This window comes from Mycteria americana, chromosome 2 (genome assembly GCF_035582795.1).
Source record: "Mycteria americana isolate JAX WOST 10 ecotype Jacksonville Zoo and Gardens chromosome 2, USCA_MyAme_1.0, whole genome shotgun sequence".
NCBI classification, from domain to species: domain Eukaryota; kingdom Metazoa; phylum Chordata; class Aves; order Ciconiiformes; family Ciconiidae; genus Mycteria; species Mycteria americana.
Window position 1 is genome coordinate 69718743 of NC_134366.1, and position 27342 is coordinate 69746084.

Consider the following 27342-nt stretch of genomic DNA (forward strand, 5'->3'; position numbering starts at 1 on the left):
AGGTCTGTCCCAGGTGCCGTGGTAGGTGGTCCGACTATGGCTGTGGGCCTCCTCAGAGCATGTTGGCTCTTTTATTGGCTGCCTTGGAAATGTCTTACATGATCCGATGTAATTATCGTGCGTTCAGATTAGTTCCCTAGAGGCTGGCTTTGTTGCTTTCCTGGGTCGAGCTCAGGAGCGCCGAAGGGTGAGGCTTGCTTAGCGCTGCTACCAATAATGATGGAGCATGTGGAAGAGACTTGTATTCCTCTCCTATCTTTAAATAGCAATTTTCTTTATCTTATCTTAACCTACCATATCCTGTGCGGGCAGACAGGGGGGTTAAACTGCAGCTGTGTTTCTTTGGCTGTCTTCTCCTCTTGAACACTTTGTCCCTTTTTATGTTTATTTGAAGTTGGCCGCACTGAGCTCAGTGGAAATTCTGAATGCTTGTCCTTCCCAAATACCCGTGCTTTTCTATACCTACACCATTCTTCATTTTAAGTTCCTCTCTTTCAGTGCTTTGATGGTGGGATCTAGCCCCATCAGTTTCCCCACCTCTCTGGGGTAAGTACAGAGGCATTGCTCTGCCTCTGTTATCCTATCTGTGAAATACGGAGAACAGCAGTTTCCTGTCTGATAAAGACTTTTGAATCTATAAGTTGTCTTCTTATCTTCACAGAGGAGGTGTATGGACCTCAGTTCAGTTTCACTCGATGTGTTCAGTTTCCTTGATTCTGAAAAGGATAAAACTGAACTCAATGGTGTTCAGTTTCCTTCTTGATATTAATACTAATTATTATTCTTCATAATATCAATACTAACTTATATAGCATCTTCCCAAGCTAGCTGATCACTAAAGGGGGGGGGGGGGGAAATCACGTGCCAAAAGAGCGAAGATTTATTTAATTACTTTTATTAAAATAAAAATATCATGCATTAATACGCATTAGACATTTCTGAGAACAGTAATATGAAGATTAAGACTACGTCATTTCTGCATAAAATAGGTTGAGCTGGTAAAACATGCAGCCTACGTATTGGAAAGGACTGAATGGAAAGATGAAAATGAGAAAGGTGCTGTAGTGGCTCTTTTTTTCTGTGTACAAAGTTCATCTATAAAGACAAAAATGATTTAATTTACTAATCATGATACCAGGGACTTATCCAGGCTGAATGTGTACTGACAGTTCCAGCTCCTCTCTTCTTTACTGTCTTGTCAACCCAGTGTATTTTGCTCTGTTATGTTGAGGACCCTTTAATCTTTGTCTGCTACATGTTCCACCAGTTGGATAATTAAACACCAATAGTCAGGGGATACCGGGGCTTCATTTGACGGCTTTGCTAACAGAATTTCTCTTTCTGCCTAGTGTAATACAACAATTTAAGTCACCAGTGTGACTCTGGTCGAGACTTTATTTTGCCTTTCCTTACGAGGGAGTCCTGCATTGCTGTTGCACAGCTCATAGCTATGCAATTTGGAAATGGCCAGCAGTATGGCTTCATACGCCACATGTCACATGGATGAGCTTTTGAGGGATTGCTTTGACTCTGCTTCTGCTATTATCATAAAAGTGAAGTGAGAACCTGCCATGCAATTCAAAAGAGCAGCTTTTATTAGCGCCCTGATAAGCAGCACCTGGGCTTTCATATTGCACTTCCAACGGTCACAAGTGTTAGCTGTATTATTGCTCACATTATGAAATTCCAGCACTGTGCACGCAGAGAGACAGAGAGCCTTGGAGAGAGGAAAGGGTCCACTAAGCTCTGGATAAATCCCCAAGGTGACAACTTTTACCAGAAAAAAAAAATCTAAGTCCATCAATAAAGAACCCTTAATGTGAGTTCTTCTCTGGCTACAAACCCTACAAGCTAGCCACTGTTTTTTCTTCCCCCCAAATACAACAGTATATTACAATAAAAGTTCTCCAAAAAATTAAAAACAATTAAAAAGAATAATATACACCTTATTTTTGTTGCTCAATATACAAACAATCTTTGATCAACAGTATAAACCATTAAACCATATAAAAGTCAAGAGTTTCTTATTGTACAAATAGTGCTTTCATAGTTGAGTAACTTTACAATGCTGCGAGGGTACCGTCTGTATCTATGGATATATTGCTTGACAGTTTATTAAAACCAAGACATTATACCTTATACTCGGTTGATTACATCAATACAAAGCAGCCTAAAATGGGCAATGGATCCATAGGATCTCTGATTATCGCGAGGGATTTTCAAAAATCACTCAACATTAGCCTTGTTTTATACTCTCAGTGTAATCAAGTTAAACATCCCATTAATTTCAAGGGGAACAATATTAGGAATGTAGGATTAAAAAAGCAACCTAGGTATGTGAGCCAAGCCTCCTACCATTGTAGACAACTACTTTACTTATTCCCTTTCATAAAATATGAGGATAACGTTGATGGTGGTTGCAAATGCATACTCTCCAGCTAGATTGCAAGAGGTAAGGAGAAGGGTCTGGATAAATTCCAGCGCGACTGGAAACGATGCACTGTATTGGCTACATAGGAACAACACCTTCAACCAGTCCAGTTGTTAGTGGCCGGGTTTGATTTCTGGTTTTCACCTTATCAGTCAGAAAAATCCATTACTTCAAGGCAAGAGGTACAGAGAGACCACAAGGCCTGCGCTGTCATGCAGCCAGGCAGCCCCTTCTGCACCACATAAGAGGACGAGAGCAAAGTTGGTGGCACCAGCCCTGAATCTTGGCCGAAGGCATTTTGCCTGCTGATTTCAGTGGTGCAACAAGTGGCATGTCTTTTGCCAGCTAGGTCTCCAGTTATCAATTTTTCCTCAGGAAACCCTTTTTTTGGATGCTACTGAGGGTTTGCTTGACCACTAACTGTGGCACAGCCCATTATCACTGCACTCTTCTCTCCCTGTATAAGAAGGAGGGATTGCATGCAGTACCTCTGACCGACCTGCAATTCTCAGTTCATGTGGACACGGTAATACAGGTGATCTGCCAAAACCCACGATGTCGAATGGAGGCAGGACGCGTGGCAGAAAGTAAAGCCTATCATGGAAGCACCGTGATTTCAACTCCCCCACATAATTAAAGTAATACATAACCAAAAGTGTTATCGTTTTAAAGTCTCACTGCCTGCCTACACACTTCCTCACATGAAAAGCAGTTATCTCATCATGTCTCATCTTCACATCATTGTATTTTTTCCTGATACTGAGCCAAAACATCATGTATTTGTTTCTTTTTTTCTTGACTGGGTCCCTGTTTGGCTATTGCATTGAGTAGAAAATGAATCGAAATGGAGTAGGGGTTGTAGGTGAAGTGAAGTGATAGCTGAAGTGATAGCTGGTCCTGATATTTGGTTTGGTTTTCTATGGACAGGCCTCACCCTCCTGTCAAGCCCTCTTGGCTCAGTGGAGGTCTGGCCCAGCCCAATGAAGAGTGGAGATCTGTAGCTTTTCCCTGTAATGAGAGGCCATGGAAGTGGTGATCAATATCCTATTCTTTTAAAGCAAGAAAACAAGATGTTACATCTTTGGTCCTAATGCAGCCCATTTGACAAGCTACTTGAAGGTGTCGTGGTTTTTTTTGTATAAACTTTTTTTTTATTATTATTATTTTTAAAAAGCTCCTTAAAAGTTGTATGTCAGAACAAAGAGATAACACTTACAAAAAGAAAGCTAGAAAATGGGATCCCAATATAAAAATTTGAACCAGTGGTGATAAAACATTACAAAGCATTCTTGCTAAGTGTTATACACAGAGTTTGACATTTCATGAGTATACGGTTTCCATCGGGAAGGAGGACACAGGTACATTTTCATACTTTGTCCCGATTCAGATGTTTTCTCACAGAGAAACACGGAGGGAAACAAAGGCCAGAGTACCGTAACTGTTCATTTGGAGAGGCAGCAGTCATACTAACAGAAGATATTGAACTCTGAATCTGAAAATGAGTGCTTGTCTGGAAATACAAAGTTTCTCCTTGGCACCCTGGAGCACCCCCAGACAGACTGAGGACAGCCCAGCCACCTTGTGATAGGACCTCTTTAAGCTGTTTGGGGTCCTGTGACATTGTTGTAGCCCTAACTGCATCTCCCAGGGAAGAGAACAGATTCACCCCATAGTATGAATGCCACGTACATTGTTTTTTGCACAAGCAATCTCTGCAAAAGGGCTTCGCTTCAAGTTGGTAGCAGGGACAGGAGCCATGTGTCTATTCCCACCTGTACCTGCAGGAACAGTCAATGGCTTTAGTGATATCCCTGGGCAAACTGGGCAGCAGTCTCTGGTATGGATTGGCTGGCTGCACCCCTTCCCTGGCATTACTCTCCCTACACAAGCCCCTTCCTTACAAATAAACCACAGGATCATATTGTCTAATGCCAGGGCTTCACATGGCCATCTGACGGTGACGCTGGTGGGACAGGGCATCACCTTGAGGTGTTCCAGAAACCACCATCTATTTCCAGCTGCTCACTCTAGAAAATTCACTGTTGCCTGCCAGCTGGAAACAAAAGCAAGCCCTAGGCCTCTCGGATGAATTTACCCAAGAAGACCAATTGCAACATGAAGGAAATTTCCCAAGCCAACTCCCTTTGCAGCAGCAGCAAACAACCCAAGGCCCAAATGAAGTCAAGTGCACTGACACTGTACACAGATCACTGGAAAACATCAAAGTAAGATGAAGACTCTTGACTTAACTTACATTTTCAGATACTTAGCAGTTATTAAAAGTCTTTAAATTATTATTGCAAAAGCAGCTCCATATTAACTGTTGCTTTAGGATTAAGACAACGCTAAGCACTAACTTCTGAGTGGTTTTATTTTGCCTTCCATGAGAAATATAGTAAAAAAGGGAAATTTTTATTTACTTGATTGGTAAGACTGTTAGCTTTTAAAAGTGGCTGTGGCCTGCTACATTTCCCTATTCAGCTGCATTTTAAAAATCAGCATTTTCTACCCACACCTCCTGAGAGACAATGGCAGAACTTTCAAGTTATTTTTGGATGCTGATTTATGTAAGCTCTCAAGACACAATGTATTTATTTTTCCTAATATTTGTAAAAACACAACTTTTGTGTCCCATTCAGTAGCCTAAACTCCATGCAACACTGCATCAGCAAGGTCCCATGAAATGCTGCCTAACTGTGCTCGCCTCTATGAGCACCTATGATCTGCACAGGTCTCCTTGCTGTTACATGGTCAGTGAGCTGCAGTGGGAAAACCAGACCATTTCAGCTGCTTATTGATTTTTTCTTTTATCTCAGTGGAAATCATTTGGTACATTGCTAATGTCTGTTACCCTACGAGCATCACCCCGCGTAGCACCCGTGCCTCCAGCGACTGCCACGCAGCTGTGCGGTCCCATCCGCTCCCACTGGCGCGGTATCTGCCCCTGCAGGCACTGCCCACAGACTACAGCACACTGCCCAGTTTTTATTTTTTGCTGGCTTTTGAATCATTACTGAGCTGCCGATTTACAAATCATGGCTTACAGGATGCCTATTTACCAGAACTACTTTACAATATAGCTGATCCCCCCAGACTGGAATCTGCACATTTGCATTGAGAGTTTATGGTCCTACATCCTCTTTCCTACTTTTCTCATCAGAAACAATACATTCAAAAAGTGATGCTCTTTCAAACTTACATTGCTTAATTTTTAGATGAATCTCCCTGTTTCTAGCAATGAGTCGTTACTGAATCCCTCCTAAATTGTTATGGGTAAACATATTAACCTCTATTAAATAATGTTCATGCTACATAATGCTGGTGATACATATTGCTACTTCTTAGTCACTTTCTTGTTTTAGCTAACAGATTAAAGCAAAATATCAATAAATTCTTCTGTGCAATAGTGTCGGAAAGATTCTGCAGGAGAACGTGCACTATGTGATTTTCTAGTGTTCTGCCCAGACACATAACAGATTTAGCAAATTGAAAATTATCTGTGATTTCTGTTAAGATCTTTTTTTGGTTTTATGTACATTCCTCCTGGGGCGGTGGGTGGAGAAAAGCAGCACTGCCTGTGCGTACATGTTGCATGCTTGTGAGAGCAACACAACAAATCTGCTCTCAGGAATGCAAGGAGAAATCTGCCACTAATTGGACGTGGGAACTGAATTTTGGTTAGCGTTTTAAACACAAGCCAGTAATAATCGAAGTCAAACATTGCATCCTCCATACCGCTGTGCCTGGGACTTGGTCATGGTGACACAGATGTACCAAACAGGACAATCTTTGGCTTTTGACTCAATATACTGCTCTACCCTAGACGGCAGCGTGGCTGATGAACTACTGCATGCACACAAGCTGCTAATGCATTTTACACCGTGTTATTTATAAAAGGGGTCATTTCACATGACCATTCTTCTCCTCCGTGCCTCAATAAATCTGTAAAAACAATGTTCTGAGGATTTGCTGCTTGATCCTGGACTCCAGATGCAATACTTAAACTGAAACACATACTGATATATTCAAAACACAGTGGCAGCATAAATTTGACTACTTCTTACTGCTTAATATAGACTACATATCCTCTGCAACTCAGCTGCTTATGCTACCCTCAAGCAAGTTGCCAATGTTCAACTAGTTAAGGGCCTTTGTACCAAAACCACCAAATGTGCATTTGCTTTCTGATCTAGTGGTTTGATTAAAATAGCACTGCCAAGCTGCTGGTGGGATGCATCTAAATTATTGACTAAATTCACACTTTAGCCATTTTACTCCTCCTACATCCATAAGAAATGTTAATGATGGAAGAATCTGAAGTTCTGTATCACGGGCCCCTGGAAAGAGTAGCTGCTTGTGCTGCTGTGATTGATTTATACCATGAAGCTAAAATCTTAGCCTTGCCTAGCCTGCCTATTCCACACTGATAATGGAAGATGGTGCTGGGTATTTTAAAGAAGCACTAGGCAGCCCTGTGTTTCAGAAGAGGGAGATAGTATTTTCCATCACTCAGGATTATTCTTCTTTTCCTTAATTCATTCTCACTGCCCCTCCTGCATAGCCAGGATATGTAACCCCAAAGGGACAGGCATCCAGCCCCAGCCTCTGCCCCAGCATGGTACAGCAATCGGCAGTATGCTGCCTCGAAGTGAGTAAAGCATAACACTGATATACCCCTTTTCTTTGCCAAATGTATAAGGGAAAATTATTCCTGCTCTGAGCCCCTTTAAGAAGGGAAATAAAACTGCTTGGCTAGAGCTACCTGTGTTTCTTGCCCTAGTCAAGTTTAATTTAGTATAGTTCTTCCAGTCTGTCTCGTGAATGCTCCAATTTGCCACCATTTGCATTTCCTTGACATTTAATTAAAGTCTGTTAAACATTATTTGACACTTCATTTTTCAGTTACAGCAACATCTTTAACAGTCTTGTGGAAGAAGAAAGGCATTTTGACAACTCGACAGCTGCATAAGGGATCAGAAAAAAAAAAGTCTTGCGTTTGACCATCAGAAAGCAGACTAGCGAGCACTTTATAACCATGTACAGGTGACTTTAAGGTCAGTTCCTCCTGTCAGTTTTTAGCAGTAATGGTCAGCAGGTGACGCGTCGTGCCATTTTGCTCCTTGTGCCAGTTTCCTCCGGAGTGATCCATTCTATACTGCCCCGGGCAGAATCTCCCATATGTCCCCCAGATGCACTTCTCCTCTTCGTGCCAAGAAGCAGTATATGGAGCCAATTTGTAAAAATCCGGTGGTTTGGAATAACTGTTTCTGTTCCAGGAGTTTTGGAAAACTATTTAGTAACATTATTTTTTTTTTTCCTGCCGGTGATCTGAGCACCACATAGCAAACCAGCAGTACGAGCATCTGATCTTGTAAAAGATCCAAAAATTCTGTTAGAAACATTTATAAAAATACAGACTGTAGAAATAAATTTGACTGTACAATGTGTACAGCTCTCAAGTTCATCCCAGAGTGGCTTCTTACCATGCTACCATTTGAAAATGAAAGGAATGCATCCTTATTTCTTCTGTCCAGGAAGATCCCGCTCCATCCCAACGTGCATCCGAGTGCAGGTTATGGGCCTCAGTTATTACGTGGAAATGGGCAAGAAAAGACCCAAACTACCATCAGACAGGCTTCGCAGTTTCAGCCCCCATGCTGAAAAGGAAAGGTGTGCTTATTGATGCATTGCAGTCACCGTTCGCTATGAGCAAGAGTCCGTTCTTGCAGCAGCCAGGTGGTTCACTGAGAGTCTGGCTTGCCTCGCTGCAAGAAGAAATTCTCTATGGTCATGCCGAGGCTTCAATGTATTCACTTTTTGGTGCTGCTACCCTCAAGTACTCTGGGTTCTCTGCTGCGGGAACTTTCAAGAGACCATTAGGTTTGCTTTCCTTCGGTAAGAAGTCCTGCTGGTAGTCAGGATTGTCCAGATTTATTTGGTGGTTGCCTGCCTGGATCCAGTAAGGAGAGCTCTCGAAGACTGTCTTGGCGAGCGGAGACTGGTTGGTGTTGAGATACTCAGGGTTGTCCACAGCTGTGCCGTGTGAATTCTGGTAGCTGGAGTCCGTGGGGACCTTTGAGTTTGCTGTGAGTGAGAAGTTGTTGTAGATTGGATTCTGAACCACTGAGGCAGATGATTTCTTGGGCACCAACTGGTTTACATACTCTGGAATAAAAAGAAAATAAAAATGAGAAGGAATGAAAATGAAGACCTATAGCTAATGCAGCCATTTGCATCACTCGAGGTGTTGTTTCAGCCCAGCTGCCACTTGCTCTTCACGCACAGCATCTCACTGAACTTCCTGGAGTGGAAGAGAGCCAAAGGCAGGGACTGCCGTGCCGTGGCACTAAATGCGCTGCCCTGAAGTTCACCTTCAGGAATTCGGTTTGCAAAGCAGCAGAAAAATGGCTTGGACCACGAGACAGCGAGATAACTACTGCTGATTTTAGTGACGTGGGGGCGGCTATGTCCCAGATACTGTTCTGAAATTGCAGTCAGGGAGCTTTGCTGCCAAAAGCTGTTTCCCTAGAAAAATGTTTAGAGATGAGGAAGGTGCCTAGAAAATACAGGACTGGCAGAAACAGAGACTCGACATCTCACTTAAAGGCCATCCCTTGCAGGGTCTTTCACCCTTTTTAGCTGCGGTGTATTCTTGGAAGGGTTGGTTGGGCTTTTTTTAAGGACACAAAGCATCACGGCTGCATAACCCAGCACCTGCTCCCTTGGTGCTCGCTGGCTCGCTCTCCGACCGCCTACGCTGTAAGTCCACGTGAAACCACGAGCTGCCTTCTGTGTATCAACATCTGAAAGCAGTGAAACTGCCAGAAAGCTGTTTATATTGCTGAAATGGTTTAAGGGGTGAAACCCGGTTTTTAAAGGATATTTTCCAAAGTGCAGGGGTGGTAGAAAGCTTTTAACATATAACCATGCATGCAGACTCCCCGGCCAGATGCCACACATGGCAAATATGAGGAACCTGGCTGGTGAAGGAACCGAAATGAGAAACGGCCAGAAGCAACCAGAAAAAGTCTAGGAAAAGGATATGTGCACACATTTTCCCTCCCATTTACTGACCAAAACAGGTAGGAAGCATTTGGATTGCTTCCTTTCTACAGAAAAGGAAGGACAACAATTATATTCACAGCCAAATGGCTTGTGAATTAGTGGCTGTGGGATGGAAACACGGGAGAGGTACTCACCCGGGGCTGGCAGGAAGCCGTCATCTATGCTGTCCTCCAAGAAACCGCCCGTTGGGTCTGAGCTATACCTCTGGACAAAGCTGTCTTCCCTCACAGGGTGCCCCTGCTAGGTTTGAAGTAGAGAAAATCAATATTAAAGGGACTGTTTTGTAGAAGTTGATCCACACAGGAGAACTCACTCCTTTTTTAACAGTCATCCCACTCACCCCGTTTCTGTCAATGCAGGTTGTAGCAGAATTGTTGCTAGTAGCACTCTTTTAAAAAGAGAGAGAAAGAAAATACAGACATCATGAGAGGCAGTTCACTCTTAAAATTGCTTGTCATGTTTCCACAGAGGAAAAGTTTCATACCAATGAACTCAAGAGAGGAGTGCGGGATGTTGAGGGGCTGTTGAAGAAGCCCTGGTGTGGCACGAGATACTCATCCGCATCCACTATATCTTCCATGTCCTCCTCCTCCATCAGGGTGCGATAAAACTTGGAGTCTGTAGGGCTGGGCAGGTGCATCCTGTCATCTCCCTGTGAGACAAGTCGGTGTGAGAGAGGACTTGCAGACTCACTTCAAGCCCTCATTATCCCCTTCTCTGAGAGACAAAGTAATTTACCGAGAGGTCCAAGATGTAAAATCTTGCGTTTAACCAAATTTACCTAGAATTTAGGAGAATTTTGGCCTGCAATCTCTGTCTATGCTGCTGTAAAATATCTGCATTTTGAAGAGGATCAAACTCTGTTCTCCTGTCAGGACTGCAGTATGGAGTGTTACTGGTCCTAGGCTGCGACCAGTACTAAGAAATAGTGACTGGTCTTGAAATTCTGTTTGTGGTTCTAGCTGAATGTGTTAAGACTTGGAAAACAATGGTAAATCTGACCTTAAATTATCCCTATTATATATTTTCATATGCATTACTGATCATTTTGGGCCTCATATTAAATGCCCATCAGACATCTTTCTACCATTGGCTTTAGTACCTGTATAACGAGATAGCGCGAGGGGTCACGGGCCATTTTTGAGAACTCTGCTATCAGTTCACGAAACTTGGGACGGCTGTCTGCATCGATCATCCAGCCTGCAAGGGACAACAGAGAAAGCAATGCACAAATAAATTTGTTTTGGTGATCAAACACAGAGCTTAAAATAAAATGTAACAATGAAAAGAACAGCACCATACATGCTGTTAAGGATTTACCCGTAAGGGTAAAAAGTAAAAAGTTAATTCACCGGCCACTGCTGTGAATTTCAGCATTTAAAATGTGCATCTTGGCAGTTTTGGGAAAAATGAAGGAGGTAATAAAACCCCAGGTTTTATTAAAGGTTTAAAAAAGCTTTAAAAAGCTCAGGTTTAAAAAGCTCCAGGCTGAGCCTGTCTCCTCTCCTGCTGGCCTATCTCCGCTTGGGCAGGTAGGTCCCACCTGAGTGATAATAATACATCAGTCCTGAGGACACCAAATGGGTGGCCAGCCTGGATTGGTCCAAATTAGGCTACTTTGAAAAAGCTCTTGAAGGAGGCGAAGCAAACTAACTTCAGTGGGCGCCTGCAGACGTATGGTGATTCGACCATCTAGTCCTCACTGCACTGCTTCGTGAAATCCTGGGAAGCCTAAAGCAGAAGCTACCCTCTACCAGATGTCTTCTAAAATTCAAAACATCCTCGCTGGGGACATTTTGAAAGATTAACCATACCTAAGCTGTATTTAATTAGTAAACGGACTTTAACAAAAACAAGTCCTACAGCTTAGTGTGGATCAATGCTAGAACAGATTTCAAATACAGATACTGGTGGTTTAACATGTGAGATTACTTAGGAAACCCACACTTTCTGTTATCAACTAACAGATAAGCTGATGTAGAGACTCTTGCATTTAAAATTAAAAATAATAAAGGTCAAGCTTAGTGTGTCTGGGGAACTCAAAAGAAACAGCCTATCCATAGTAATGGAGAAATTAAGTGATAATATGCCATCCGAAATCTGCATTAGACAAAGTCTCATCATTGCCAGTGACTTTTTACCATGCTAGAAATATGATCCCCTGCTAATTCAAGAAGAAATCCTTTTTGCTTTTAGACAGAGTGGGGCATTTGGGAGTTTGCTGCTGTTGCAGAAGTAGCATCTACTATTTCGGAATTTATCTTTGAGTTGCATATGTTTAAATACTGCTTCTTAAATAAACAAAAATAAAAACCGTTGTGCAGTAACTTTGAACATTTCAGTTTATACTCTCTGCTTATAAAAGAGATGACTGGGAATCCTGAATTCCTTTAGACAAAATGGCACGGCTTCGACAGGGTCTGTGCTGTAGCCTGCAAACACGGGGTGATCAGAGCAGTGAAAGAAGTGCAACCGAGTCCTGTGGCAGAAGGAAGGCTCAAACCCCAGATCCTCATGCTCTTGCGTTTAAATTCAGTGTAATGGTATGAAAGTGGATGGGGACACTCCACTGGCGGTGTTTAAAAAGCAACAGGTACCTGATTAGGTGCCTGGAAAAAGGCCTGCTTTCTACATCTGGACTGACCCAAAGGAAGGGCAATGGATGGAGCTGCTGAGCTTTGCAAAGGCTCAGTGCCCGAGGACATGCTCTAGTGCAGAGCTTTCGAAGACCTGGGGCATGACTGCTGCAACCAGAGATGTTGGCAGGGCTGAGGTGTCAGTAGGGTTCAGCATCACCGCGGAGGGGTTTCCAGGATATTGCTTTTGGGTCTGGGCACCTCCCAGGCTAGGTGCACACATCTGGATCCGGTTCCTGCTTCCTCTGGTGAGCACAGGATCGGGTTCTCCCTGTGCGGTGCCTGTCTTGACAAAGCAACACTGGGGCACTGCAGAACTCTCCAAAAGTGTGGCACTACAGGGTGTTCACGGTAGTGTGGCTCTTATTTCAGGAACAGGTACATTTTGCTCCAGTGAGAAGATCTTAAATGCCACCTAGTGGGCTTCTTATAAGCATCCTCACAGACGCTACTGGTAGTGAGCAGGGATGTGGCAGTTATGGTCTAGAGATGCACGGGAAGCCGGGTCATAATCTGACATTTTAGCAGCTGATACAGATGGAAAAGGGGTTTGGGGTTCAGAAGCCCTTTCATCCTAACAATGGCACATCCTAACAATGTGTTAGGGCACATCCTAACAATGACCAAAAAGTGCTTCAGAAGCTCCCAGCTCCTGTGCTACTTTACAGCAAGCCGTGTGCCGAAAAGGAGACATCAAAAAATGAGGAAGAAACTGGATGAGGAACTGTGGATCCTCATGTGCATCTGCCATTACAGTGGTGCATTACTAGCGTATGCCTGTGCTCACGGCACTCCTTTAGTAAAAGGAGCAGGTAATCCATGTGTGTGATTGCAGAGGGAGGCATATAACTGAACTAAGGCGAAGCCTGGGGGAAAAGGCAGTGTTAATTTTATTTTCTAGACATATAAAACCAGGATATCAGGTAAAGTGGGTGGTGTTATGCTGATTTATAATGCCTGACAATATCAGTTTAAAATAATTGACAGTATCAGCCAGTGGTGTGAATGGTGAAAAAACATTAGTTGGCTGAATTAGCGACTAATGAAACCATATCCCCGACCCCTAGCTAAAGCTCAAGGTGCGGGAACACAGTCTGGTGTCACCACTCTTTTCACATAACCCTATTTCTGTGCTATCACCAAGAACACAGCATATACAAATGTGACATAACGAAGGCAATTGTGCTACTTATTCGACTTAGGTGCGCACCCACAACCCCAAATGTGAACTCACATTTGACCATGATCATGTACACATCGATGGTACAGATGGGGGGCTGGGGCAAACGCTCGCCCTTCTCCAAGACAGAGGAGATTTCACTGGCGGGGATCCCGTCGTACGGCTTGGACCCAAATGTCATCAGCTCCCAAACTGTCACACCTGCAGGGTGGGAAAAGAAGACCATGAGAGAGGCTTTGCCAGGAGCCAGGGTGCTTGGCCTGGGCGCAGAGAGGTGGTGAGTGGAGAGGGCTTTCCCAAAGGCACTGCATTGCCAGAGCCCCCCCCAGGAAAAGCATTTTCTGCCATGATTTTGAAGAGAAACAAATTAATAAAACAGGTTGAAATAATCCTGATTTCCTTTTTGGGTTTTTCAGGGTATTTTGTTTTTTTTTTAAATCTCAGCTAGTATCTCAGTGTTGAACATCCCACAAACCTCCCAGCCCCACAGAAAGGAAATGCAGGTTACCGCCTCCTGACTCCAACCCAGCAAGTGGTTTTAAAAATGGAAGTTGTATTTTTGTTTCAAAACAATCTCTTTGGAGACGAGCAAGAGCAGTTTTTGAAAGATGTGTAAACCAGCTGCCTCAGTGTCGTTTGCTGACATACCATGTACTCTTGTGAGGTAGCTGTTGTGATTGTCCAGTAGCTTAGGATACAAAACAAGATTTTGGATGCCAAGATACATAAATGGATTAAGAGTGCTTTTTCTAAAAGGACACAGGATCTGACCATCTGCATTAAATATTTTCCAGGAATATAAGAGCCTATGGAGTGGAAATTTTGCAATAAGTTGCTTTGAAAAGTTTCCTTTCTGCTCCTCTTTCTTTCAAGCTGGCTTATGAACTATACCAAATATAAAATGAATTCTCTAAGGAGGTTATCACTTTGCTTCCTTTTTAGCGTTGCCCTCTCAATACCAGGACAGCACAAACATTTTAGGCCACTGCAGAATTACACTGATTGACACTGACCGACAGCGTGGCCGATAGTTTTAAGTCCTCCCTCTAGTTATGTGGCTTTATTGTCAGCCCAGTTATATTTCACGTGAAGCTGCTGAAGAAAAGCATCAGCAGAAGTTCAGCAAATGGAGCGCGGTCTCCTACCTGCAGCGCCTTTCAGGGGAGGGCTCATCATCTGAAAGCATATTCTGCAAAATGTCTTATATCTCACTAGCATGCAATTTCATGGGAATTTTACTTTATTGAATAGGTGATTTGGGCCCATTGTTTATGTTTAATAAACATAATAAACATAAAAAACATAATAAACAGTCTTCTCTTAATAGGAAGAAAAAAGGTCTGTGTAGAGTCAGTAGCAAATTCTGCAATTTTCCAACCCATTTGCAATAATTATAACTGGTTTGAGACTCACCGTAACTCCAGACATCACTTTGATGAGTGTAAATCCGGTGTAAAATTGACTCCAAGGCCATCCATTTAATAGGAACCTAGGAAAATTCACAAATGAGCCTTAAGAGGCTGACCCAAAATTTATCAGTGATATTTACCACCAGGTGGTGTTTAAACCAATAGGTTGGTTGCAGAAGGGAAAAAAAACAACCAATAAACAACACAACTATCCGAGTGGTAGAGCAGGCAACTTTTGAGTCCCTTATTATTATTTTCATTTATTATGCTGAACCTGGGAACTTGTGAAATATTAGGCATGTTAGAAATATCTTTTACAGATTAGTTTTACAATATTTTTAACAATCAAATTACTATTTTTTTAACCTTCTCCTATCATAACAGGACACAAATGCAATCTCAGGCCGTATGACAAAGGCTGATCTGTGCTCATATGGTTTCCATTTCTGGTCTCCACAATATTTGCAAGCAGCTTCTCTTTAATTTCTCAGCAGGACACATTCCCTCCATCAGCACGTAGTACAACATGAAGGCATGTTGAACGAAGTCTGACAGGTCTTTCTCCTGCTATAAATATACAGCATTCCCTTTCTCTTCATAAATTGCACAGTGTTATTGGTGTTGGCTACACTGATGAATTCAGCCATGCTTTTTTTTTTTTTTAATGTTTTTTTAATAATCTTGCTTTTTCCCAGACATTCTGGGTGGGAATTTCAAAAGCATTCGCTGCTCTGCTACCTCCGCTCCCACTGCAGTCCCACTGGCCTGACGCTGCTTCGGCTGATTTCAGAGGACTCCCACAGGCTTCAAAGGCAGCACGCTGAGACGGCAGCTGAGTGCTTTGAAAAACCCACTCTCTTTTTTTCCCCCTTTGTTTAAGGCTCATGCGCAAGCACAAACACCGACGAACGTGCAGTGGTTCATTTCTCCGATGCGCTTTACCTTGCCTCCCTCGGCGTGATACTCCTTCTCATCGGCGCCGAGCAGCTTTGCCAGCCCAAAGTCTGTGATTTTCACGTGTTGAGGAGTCTTAACGAGGACATTCCTGGCAGCAAGGTCACGGTGCACCAGGCGACGCTCCTCCAAATAGTTCATTCCCTGCAATACGACAGAGCATGGGTAGGCATCACGCGCTTTGGGCTTGGACGTGCAAACAAGTTACCAAATGTCAGTTGCTCTGTGGTAACTGTATGCACACCCCCATAAACACGTAGTAACCTATCCCCTCTTCAGAAAAAGGTTTGCTGTTTCGATTTACGTTGCAGGGTGAGGACGTGCGCATACACAGTTACAAGAAAAAGTAAGGAAGTTCCCTCCAGGAACCTTTTTGTGGGTCCATGTGCCAGTGGAGTCATGGAGAAAAAAGGGACAGTAGCAGGTATACCAGGGGATGCGGTTCCTTTCGGATTTAGTTCAAGAAATATAAAATTGGGGTAGGACTTGCAAATAAGGGGGCAAACCCTTCTTTCAGTTGCATTTGTGCAACCCCAGCGACTTCAGGAGAGCACAATGCAGAATTTAACTATCACCTTCCATACACACACAGGCCAACCCTACAGAGAGTACGTAGACATTAATGGCCTGGGAGAAGAGTCCAAGCAAAAATAAATTAATCGTTCAAAATTGCCGATTCTGCATCTCATTATAGTGTACTCTGCCTTCTCCCTGCTAACAATGAGGCATCCCACCGCAAAGGTGAGAAAAGGAAATAAAATACAAAAATTCATTTTATAGCTGAGCTCAGAGTTGCATCTATTTTCAAGTCCTCTTTGAAAAGGCAAGTTCTTCCAGTTTCACTGCCTCCCATGATTAGACTGGGTTCGCCATAGCATACGTGCTTTTTTGGTACAACTGCCTCTCGTGAAAGAATACGACTAATTGTGCCGGTTTGACTTTTAAGGTATGAATCTAACAGCTGCATTTCTGACCACGGAGATTATTCCCCTTTCCCTCAACTCCCATTTCTTGGTGTATGGAATCAAAAAGTTCATGATTTCTAAGTTTCCTGCAAGATCCTTTCTGAAAACCACAATTATTCCCAGTTGGTAGGTTTCTGCTGGCGGTAGCTTATGCGCTTGTATTTTTATGAAAAGAGAATTAATAAAAAAGTACTTCTAACCTACAAAGTTAACACCAAAATGATCATGTTGATGTGATGACAGAGCACTGAAGGGAATAATTCCCTTCCAGCCTCCACCCCCTTCCTAAGCCCACTGCTAACCTGGACCACCATCGAATCCTCCACCCAAGTCCCTCAGCAGAACTTCACCCATGCGCTGCTAATGTTGCCAAAACAAACCACCCAAACAAACTGGCGCAATGCCACTACGAGCGTGCATTTAATTACACAAATAGACCTTTAGCCAGCAGAGCTCTTGAAACAGAAAATCTTGAGCTGCTAACAGAAAGCAGACTATCTTAAAAAAAAATAATAATCATATAATCTAGCCCCAGTAGGACAAAAAATTTCCTGCTAAACATGTCTTGCTGCAGGGACTTATTAAGACTCAAAGCTGCTGAAAGGCAGAATATCAGTTTCACACTAACCTGTTTAAGACGCTGATAGCTAAAAGACTTGTGCACGTGCATAACTGTACACCGAAGACATTAACTGCTCATCCAGAAAGTTCAGCAGATCTATAATTGTGTGCAGGCCTGGGATTTAAGCCATTTTTCATCATTAAGTGTGAGACCAATGTGTTCAAAGAGTTACTTCACAGTGTTTCTGCATGTGGAGTGTCTATGCTCTGTCATAATGTCTTGCCTTTCAGACAGGACTCCATACCTCAGAGAAAGATAATGTTTATAGATGCAAAGAAAACTTAATTCAAAGCTGTGAAAACAGAAACAAAAATAAGCTTCCCAGGGAACTTGCCTCCTGCTGGTTAGTTACCAGACATAAATATATTTGTTTCAATTTTTTTCCCCCTCCAAAAGTACGTTTTTAAAGAGTCAGAGAATGTCCAAAAATCTGGCATGACTTTATCAGAGTAGTAACACCAGACACATTGGTGGGAAAAAGCCTTACACATGATTTATGAGCACTTTGAGGAGAACTTCTGTGCGGAGCAGCACAAAGGAGTACGTTGAAAGTCAGGCATTGCTGGAGAGGGTAGAGCTTGCTACAGGCAAATGTTGAACCGACATGAAAAAAGTCAAACAGAAGCTAACAATTGTGAATGGCAACCTTTTGGGCAAGTGATGCCCCAAGGATCAGTTTGGGGACTGATTTTGCCACCTTAAAAATTAACAAGGAGTAGTAGGAGGAGGGAAATGTGGCCTCCAGCTCATCCTCCAAAGGGACTGAAACCAGGATAGAGCCGTAACTGATTTTAAACAAGAGAGCAAAAGAATCAGAAAAAGGCAGTTTACATCCTGGGTGGACACATAAATTAAAATTCACTTGCTGTGGAGCGTGCTGTAAAAAAGTACACACACTGAGATGAAAAAAGTGCTCTGTATACTTTTGGTGGATACATTTCTGAGGTCCTCAGCATGTTTTCTGAAAGCAAACCACGGCCGGGCGAGCCTGGGATGTATACAAGGTCTTGAGGGACCGATAAGGCTGTAAGTGTGTGGTTAGCTTGCAGACCGTAATTCCCGAAATAAGCAGCATTAAAGCAGCCAGGCTTTGCGGATACTGCCACCTCATATGACAAATCTCCAACAAACTGCAGCTATTTTTTTGCTGGTTTTGCTCCATTCTTCCATGCTTGCAAATGGATAACCACCTTCCAAACACGGCATATTGCTGCTAAGGGCTAGAGGCTGTACTTCAGTCTCCTTTGCTGCTCTTCTCTTTGGCAAACAGTGCCAGGTGTGATAATGAGTCTTTTATTTGGCACTATGGCCACTGCAATTAGATTATAGGCACCAACTCAGTGCATATAAATTACAGAACAGCCCTTGGGTGCCTGAATGTCTTTCAGTCACAGCCAGCCTGCGCTAGAACTGAGCTGGTATTTATTAATTAGCAGTTTCAATCCCCAGGCCTCAGAGATTTCAGCCTGAAATTCTCCGAGGCACACAAGAAGGTGTATTCAACATCACCACTGTTTGCCCCATGGCACAGTGCAAAGAAATCCACTGATGGAAGCAGCACTTTGGTATGGCAATTGCCAAATTCTACTCCCTTCCCTGCCACAGCTTCATTCCATCACGTTATTGTTTCATTACAGGGTGTTTGGTTTGGACATAAATGCCTTGGTGATATCATCACACTGTCTAGGAGCATTTTGAAGAATAGTTAAGGTTTGCACAGCCTACCATTGAAAATGGTAAATTGTTTAAGACAAAGTATCCGCTTACTCTCACGTATAAGGTGTCTAGGAACCATGTGGTGAAATATAAAGACTTACAGAGACAAGTAAGTAAATAAACACATTACGCGCTGTCAGATCTCCTTGTTGGAGTTTTAGCTGATCTGGTGGCGTGCCAGTCCGCTTACCTTTGCAATCTGCACACACCAGTTGAGAAGGTACTGGGAGCCGATGTTGTCTTTGTGCTCTCGGATGTAATCAAGGAGGCAGCCGTAAGGCATCAACTGTGTGATGAGCTGAACAGTAGAAGTGAGGCAGATTCCCAACAAGCGGCACACATGAGGATTGTCAACACTAGCCATCACGTAAGCTTCCTGAGAAGAAAGGAAAAAAAGAAATGTGAAACACTCCCTTTGGCATGACAGAAACGTTTGGAGGCAGTATAAAATAAGTTGGTCGTTCAAAAGGTTGCTAAAATACTATATGCAAACTCTGTGCCCCATATCACATACAAAATACTTGTATTTCCCACTCTGTGGACCAAGTGTTTTCCACTTGGTGGAAGGTCTGGATTTTGAACACTGAAGCATCACTGAGATGCTGCAGAAGAGCCAGTCTCCTACTACTGGTACACCAAGCAAACATGGGACATAAAATCCTGGGGAGAAAACTTACAGACCTAGGAGGAATTAATAAATTGAACATCAACTGGAAGCTGATGGGATTTCATCATTTTGAGCACCTAATTGCAAGGGCAACATGTCTTGTGAATGTGTCATATGGCTTTTTTTCCTCCACAAATCTTTCCAAAAAACTGACTGGAAGTCAGTATTTTTGAGACTCTGTCCTTCTGTCAGGGTTAGTACTAACCCAGAAAGTCAAAAGTTGTCATCTAGGATGGGACTGACAGTTTGACTTTTTAAGAGACAAGGCTTCTTTGACCATGTTGTTCTACAGTCCACGTCAAACCAAACAGGTTAATAATCAGTTCACCTCTTTAGATGTCTGAATATATGTCTTAATTTAAGCAACACTGGTGAAAATATTGTCCCCAGTGGGAAAAGCTGTTTTAGACCCATAAAGCAATGCAAATGATACCAGGAAGGTACTTATAATGTGGGAGCCTAAGCATAATAAACCCTTTGGTCAACTGGAATTTTGGTTTGAGTTTCATAAATATGTGAAAAACTCTTCTTTCAAGCCTGGGTTCACCCTATGTAGCTTTAGGTACCTATCTAAGGTACCCAAGGTACCTCCTCTTCCTTTGCTCTTCTGTAGGAAGGGAGGCCCCTTCAGAGGCTGGTGCAGTACACTCCAGACACACTGAATACATCCTTTAACATGGCCACAGGGTAAAAACCTCCGACTTCATAGTTTTTGCATGCAAAAACTACCTATGGATTTAAATTTGAGATCTATATTTATACTGACATCCACTGTCAAGTGTTAGCTCAAAGAATGGATTCCAATAGGGGGAAAAAATTAGAGCTGAAGTTGTGTTTTTTTAAATTAACTTTGCGTCTGATTTACAGTGTTTCACTTCTAGATATTTTTAAAGCCATTTGATTAAAAACCAACACAATGGGAAATAAATGGGAATTTTTCCATGCAGTAAGCTTTTAGGTCAGCATCTTAACTCAGCATCTGGAGTGACACCAACTAATCATCCGTTGGCAATTCAACATTAGGCTAGCAGCCCCCCAAAGCCTAAAATAATAGCCAGGCCACTATTGTGGCAGGGAAAGGAGCAAATCTGCACTTTCTAAGAGCTTAAGAAATGAAATACCATAGCACTTAACTCATCGTCTAACAAGCTTTCCACAGATGTCACATAGCTGTGTAGCTGGTAAAAACTATCATTAAACAAAGTTATTAAAGCAATGACGTTCAAGAAATAAGCAACCCCAATTCTTAAGCAATACTTTCTGGCCTTGATATTGTTGTTTGATGTGCCAGCCTAAGCAAAAATGATGTAATGCAGTTTTCTTCTGAGGTGCTAATTCTGCATTTGGTACCCTTGTTTTGGAGCCTCGGGGATTAAAGTGGTCTGCAGGCACCCAGGTTAAAGAAGATCTCCAGCAGAACTGGGTAAGGGCTCCTCAACCTACTGCAGAATGTGAGCAGGGCATTGAAAAACAATCCTCTGTCAAGGCTAACACTGATTCTGTAGGCTAGCCCGAGGAAAGATAAAGCAAGAATACAATGTGCTATTCAGTTACGCAGATATTTGTAGCAGTGTTTTTTAGAGAACCTTGCAAATCCACTATACAATGCTCAGATGTAAGTAGAGACCGAAACATGCTAAATCTCCCTAGGCTTCCAAACCAAGCCGTCGTACCGATGAAGGGCATCTGTTCCTTGCCTTGCTTCCTGTTGGGATTCAGATCCATATTCTGTTCATTTCAGTGGGGGCGGGGGGGAAATCTGCAGAGTCGGAGCTGTTCTCACTGCCCATCTGCCGCACAGCCCGCGCAGGGCTGACCTGGGGGCTGAGAACTGGGATGCTGAAAGAGCAGGGTGGGCGTAAGGGTCACACAGCTTTCGGAGAGCGTCCAAGTGTTGACACTGTCTATTACATTTGATACTGCAAAGTAAAAGAGGCCACCGCCTCCTCGCAGGGAGCAGAAGGGAGCTATTGTGCGGTCGTGGGTCCCTCTAAGTAGCCCAAGACATTAAAGTGGGCCTTTGTTTCAACTGTTTATCTTGGAAATCTCTGCGGTACGCTCTGACCTGCTCCAAGTATGCTTGGTATTCAACAACAATCTTCTGAATTAGCCCTACCTTAATAAAGCCAGCGAGAGCTCGCCTGGATTATATGTGCTAAAGCTGCCATGCTTGTTCTATACCTAGCATGTTTCTGTAAGACAAATCATCTTTAATTGGACATTATTCTCTCTGAGGTTTCAGTGACCTTGAAAAATTGGTTGTGTAGCAAAAATCTGTTTTGGGAGGAGCTTTTGGAGTCATCCCTCTGACTTCTTTCACTGGTTTTGTATTTTTTTAAATATTCCTCTGAAATATAAAATGAATTCCACCAACCAAATAATCTGAAAAATGAACAGGACTGAAAAACGCAAGAGCTTTTTGTTAAGCATCCTAATTCAATGGAAAAGAAAAGATAATGTGGGGATATGATACAGAAACTTCTTTGAAAAGAGAAAGTACTTTGATACTACTGAAGATCGCACAGTCCCTGCATCTACTGCTGTCGTGTGAATATCTTGATCTGCTGAAGGCAGGAGGCAGTACTGTGGGCTTATTCATTAACCCTTCCTTCACTATACAGGAATTTAATGCAGTTAAGTCCAAAGCATCCTTTGTGAAGACTGTGTTATACTTCTTATCATTGTGAAGAGGGAAACGAGGGGCAGAGCTCAGGGTAGGCAGCTGAGCAGCATCTTTGCCAGCTCCTCAATGCAGGGAACGCCAGTGAAGGGACGGACTGCAGTCTGTCCACAGGCAGGCACAGGGCAGGGACCAGGGCCACAGGGGTCGGGGACCTGGGGAAGGGCTGAGACTGGCCTGGAGTCTAACTAAACTAAAATCAGGATGGATATTGCTTCGTGTATGGATTCTGAGATGGACACCTATTCTTTTGCATTGCTGCAATACACATATCAAATCATATGGTACATAACACATGATCTATTGAAGTAATGTATTGGAGTAACACTGTTTATTCAGGATGATTGGAAAAATCCAGGGTGCATTATTATCACTAGTAGAACAGGTAGGTTTGTGCTACATGGACCATCACTTCCATGCAAACAGGCTGCCCCAAGCTGTAGACCTGCACGTCACAGGTCCATTTGGGATGTACCAGGGATGTGTGCCCTGTCCCTGCAAACAAGCACTCGATAGATGAGCCCCTGCCAAATCCAGGCTTCCAACCTACACTTTCTAGAGGCACACTCATGCTAGTATAGCAAGGAGAAGCTTAAAGACTTCATCTGTACCAAACACAGTGTGTTGCTTGCAGAGTCCCTGGGCTGACCAGTCCTCCAGAGTGACCCAGCAGGCTCCAACTCAGGGCTCAAAGGGCTGAACAGGACACACACACACACACGCAACACATTTCTTGTTGCTGAGGACTGACCCACAGAACAGGAAAGCTGAACTGAATGTATACTGAACATCTGACTGCTCCTCTCCGCACTCAGCATTTTCCTTTCCTTGTATATAAATACATATCCTTGGTCCTTTATGTTATATAGCTTCAGATCTAGCAACAGAGTTCAGATTTTTAGCTATTCCAAGTTTGGGGAACTTTGTATTTAGGACTCTGGCTCACCCGTTGTAAACTCACACATTTATAAACTTCTGAAACAGTGTCCCATAGCCTTTTTCCCAGTTTTCTGAAGTGATGAGCTATATCCAAGCAAGAGAATAAAATTCCCATGCGCTTTTCAGGAAGTGAGATAATTTATTCCTGTTCATGGCACAGAAAACCAGACAGCTGGGATATTTTTTTCTTTTGGATTTATAGTTAATTTAATCCTATATAACCAAGCAACTAGCTTATGACAAATCTGCAATGTCAGGATTCAAAAACCATTAGATATGTGGTTATTTGGTTTAGTTCTACTACCACGATGGCAATGAATGTTACAGTTTAAGGCCTGAAACATCAGAATAAAGAAAACAGAATTAGCTGTAAATGTATGGTCCTGACCTCTCCTTAGGTGCTGCCCCACGAGTATAACATCAGTATTTGGACTGTGAGCAAGGGGTTCATAGCAGACACAAAAGCACTTCACAGACTGGGCTGCAAAGCCCAGTACTTCTAGATGGAAAATGCAGTTTGGGGTGCAAAATATTTCTTCCCACCCAAAATCCTGAAATCCTTTTAGTTGCTACAGAGGAAAATCCACAGATCACTGACAACTTGACAAAACAAACATGAAAACTTACATCAAGTATTTCCTTGTTGGCTTTTGGTGATGTAGCCTCTCTCAACTCTTTAATAGCGACAGGAATTTTAACCTTCTCCCCTTCTGGGATCCAAAGTCCCTACCAAAAAGAAGTACAAAGAGTTACTCAGACTCATATCTAACAGGTTAATTCTCACAATTACATATACATTTACATCTTCTGAGTAGACTTAAATATTCTGAGCAATGAGAAGACATGGCAGACAACAAAAATATGCAAAAAACATCTTGTGGGCGTTAACAAAATTCTGTTAATGGAGTAAGTGGTATTTCTCTTTCAGCTGCCTCTACCGTATTTTTTTGAAAAACCATGTTCATTACTGTCCCTGTATAAATAGCCCAAGAGATGCATAAAGAGCAACTTTTGTGGATGGAAATCTAATTACTTAGTGCATCACAGCAACTGCATGTGCAAAACCTTGCCACTTCCAATTTATAAATCATGGGATGAAAAGAATTGGCATTTTCTCATGAAAACAAGATAGCATCTATACCGTACAAATAAGCCAGTCCTAAACATACGCAGTGGCAGGTAGGTTTATGTCTGACTAGTTCAGTGCTCTACATCTATAGTGTCAGGAGGCCATTTAGGCGGCAGGTGAACAGCGTAGCACTGCAAGGACGAAGTACCCAGCACAGTAGGTGCACATTTTCAGAGGTCAATGGGATTTGTGCCCCTGAAGTTCCTAGCCATAGCTGGAAGCCTGCTTCAGAATATAGAGCTTTATAAAGAGATACATGAATCTACAGTTTGTATTTCAGTACTACTGGCAAAGCCTGAAACACATATCCTGAATAAAAGGAGGAGCACAGAAAAGTGGAACTTCATGAACAAGAAACACAGAGGATAAACAAACACCAAGAGAAAAAAAACCTTGTGGACCTACACAGCTGAAGGTGTGTAGACACTTCCACACATCTGAGTCAGTTCTAATGAAAGAGTGATTGACAATTATAAAAACAAGACCCCAGACCACACAGAAAAATGGCTTAGGACTGAGCTGACCAAAGTGCATTTTTTTCCCCAATATTCACAACAGAGTGTATTTGGCTGTGGTAGCTTTTAAGTCAAGATCTTTGTCCTCCAGGTTCAGCAGTATGGCTTTGGCAACATCTTATGTAAAACTTCCCACGTTACCCAATTCATAACTCAACTAATGATGACTGAGTCATTTCTCTACCATTCAATATATACATGCTATAAAATCTAGTTTAAAAAAATAATCTAAACAATGATCGCAGCTCCCAGTTCATGCTTTGTTTGGGTGGCTTCTGCATGAGGGAGCAAGATGAAAAGGGAAGGAGAAACATGGTGATCTCACCTTATAAACAGTGCCAAAAGCTCCAGAGCCTAAAACTTTGACCTTTTTAAATTCTGTTTCCTTTAAAATTCTCAGATGAGCCTGGTTCGGTGCCTCCCCACTGGGTGTCAGCGGTTCAACAAGCTGGTGCAGAGAGAAGAAGACGTTAGAAGGATATACAGTCTAGGAGGACAGCAAGCAGCATGCTTTGGGGAAGTAAATAAATCCTTCCTTTAAAATAATGAACATTTTATTCCACCTGAAGTTTATGGGAGGACAGCTCCACTCTGACTTGCAGCAATAAATATCTACAGTTGCTCGAAATTTCAGAGGTAAAATCAATCAGAGTGGCGACTGCCATTTTGAAGGAGAATGAAGGAATACTACTGTTCAAATGAAGGCTTTGACTTCAAAGCCTTAAAACACATAGCATGAAGAACAATGTAATTACCACAGATCCTAAATAAGATTATTTTTTTTTGAACTTGCAAATACATTATAAAAATGTTTTAAATAATGGGCAAGAATCACCTGCAACCTTTCAGGTCTGCTCTTGTTTAACTGGATGAAATTCCCATGGCTCCCCCAGGCCGCAGGGTTTACAAGCAGGAACTGAAACTCTGAGAGCGATTCTTTTCTCAGTAAAAAAGGAGATGTCAAATTGACTATCAATGTTTTCAAAATTTGATCTAAGCCTTATTGCAAACAGCAGTAATGCCCTTCAGACGGAGATATTTAACACTTTTTTGACGCATAAGTCAGCTTTTTCCCTTGGTGCTTTTTCTTTTTCCTTTCCTTTGAATAAAACTGTATTTAGCTAGATACAATCTGATTTTAGCGGGCCAGCAACCTTTCTGTTGTGATGAAATATCCTGATTTTGAGGAGTCCAGAGGGTACAATATGAGCTGAGCACAAACTGAACTGTACTATCACAACTGTAGAATACAGTGGTATGTAAAATATTGTTAGGTAGTGCATCAAAAAGCAGGACAGCTTTTTCTTTAAGGATTTTAGCAGCTTACTCTGCAAAACCAGTGAGCACAGAAGGAAGCTGCAACTGGGCTTTTAGCAGAATGCTAAATACAATTTGCTAATTATTTACTAGGATTGGACTAGAAAGAGAAGGGGGCTAATCATAAAAGAGTGGCTTTAATCCAGGGTAATGGATTTTGCTATTTTATACGTGAGGTACCCAGAGGGTGATGCTGTAATGCACACAAAACCGTGCAGAAAACAAAAAGCAGTGTAGAAACCTTGTTCATGCCCAACAGGGTGAACCATTCACTTTGATGGCTTTGTGGGTTTTTTGTGCTAAAAACAAACCAAAGACAAGACACAAACACTTCCTCAATTCCTTTCCCTCCTCTCCTTTCTCTCTCATTTTTTTCTGCAGGATCAGACATATGCCTGATCAAGGGGGTAAAATTTTCAAAAGCGCCCAAATTGCCACAGCAACCTCAAGGCTTGTCTGGAGGGAGAAACGATTCGAGGCTGAAGGTGTACACAGCAAGGTGGTATGGATCAGCAAACACATTGCACCTTACCCTGAAGGCGTAGTTTTTTCCAAGTAGACAATCGCAATGATTTTCCTTGGGATTTAGACATCTAAATCTCCTAAAGCTTTTGAAAATTATATCCAGAGGGATCAGACTTGAGATTAAGTGAGAAGGCGTTAGGTGCACACTGCTTCTTTTCCGACTAGGGCGGCAAATGCCGTGTTTGCCAACCCAAGGGCTTGTTGAGTTACAAGGCAGATGCACGGTGCTTTAATTCTCTGGTACGAGGAGGCCAGCACCCATTGCCTCAAATAAAGCAGCTGGTGTTGCTGCCGTGTCGGCGGTGCTCACCTCCCTCTCCTGCAGCAGCCGGCGCAGGGTCCGCTTTCTGACGATGTGGCGCCTCCGCAAGTAAAGGCCGATGCCCAAGCCGACCACCACCAGGCACAGGAGACCTCCGACGACGCCAGCTGCGATAGATGGGATTTTGGAGCTGCAAGACAGGAGGGATGCAGAAAGAGGAAAAAATGCTTAGGTGTAAGATTTAAAAAAACCCTACAGACATTGCATGGAGCCTTAGGTTTTGATCAAACACACACTCTGGACATCCACTTAAGCCTACTTGACATTTCA

At 42.7% G+C, this 27342-nt stretch overlaps 1 protein-coding gene across 2 annotated transcripts in view; it reads right to left on the reverse strand.

Moving 5' to 3' along the window:
• Nucleotides 1-1581: 1581 nt before the first annotated feature.
• The window catches only part of EGFR (epidermal growth factor receptor), a 168237-nt gene continuing 142476 nt past the window's right edge, over nt 1582-27342 (reverse strand). Inside the window, exons 17-28 of one of the 2 annotated variants that reach the window (XM_075493719.1) lie at nt 27061-27202; nt 25234-25356; nt 23892-23990; nt 19169-19354; nt 15664-15819; nt 14726-14801; nt 13367-13513; nt 10599-10696; nt 9981-10148; nt 9837-9884; nt 9631-9733; nt 1582-8596 (exon numbers count right to left, since the gene is read on the reverse strand). In XM_075493719.1, coding sequence (XP_075349834.1) covers nt 8220-8596; nt 9631-9733; nt 9837-9884; nt 9981-10148; nt 10599-10696; nt 13367-13513; nt 14726-14801; nt 15664-15819; nt 19169-19354; nt 23892-23990; nt 25234-25356; nt 27061-27202 — 1723 coding nt within the window. In that variant the 3' untranslated portion in view covers nt 1582-8219. Of the gene's footprint in view, nt 8597-9630; nt 9737-9836; nt 9885-9980; nt 10149-10598; nt 10697-13366; nt 13514-14725; nt 14802-15663; nt 15820-19168; nt 19355-23891; nt 23991-25233; nt 25357-27060; nt 27203-27342 lie in introns of both variants that reach the window. The other variant, XM_075493718.1, reaches the window with a different exon arrangement.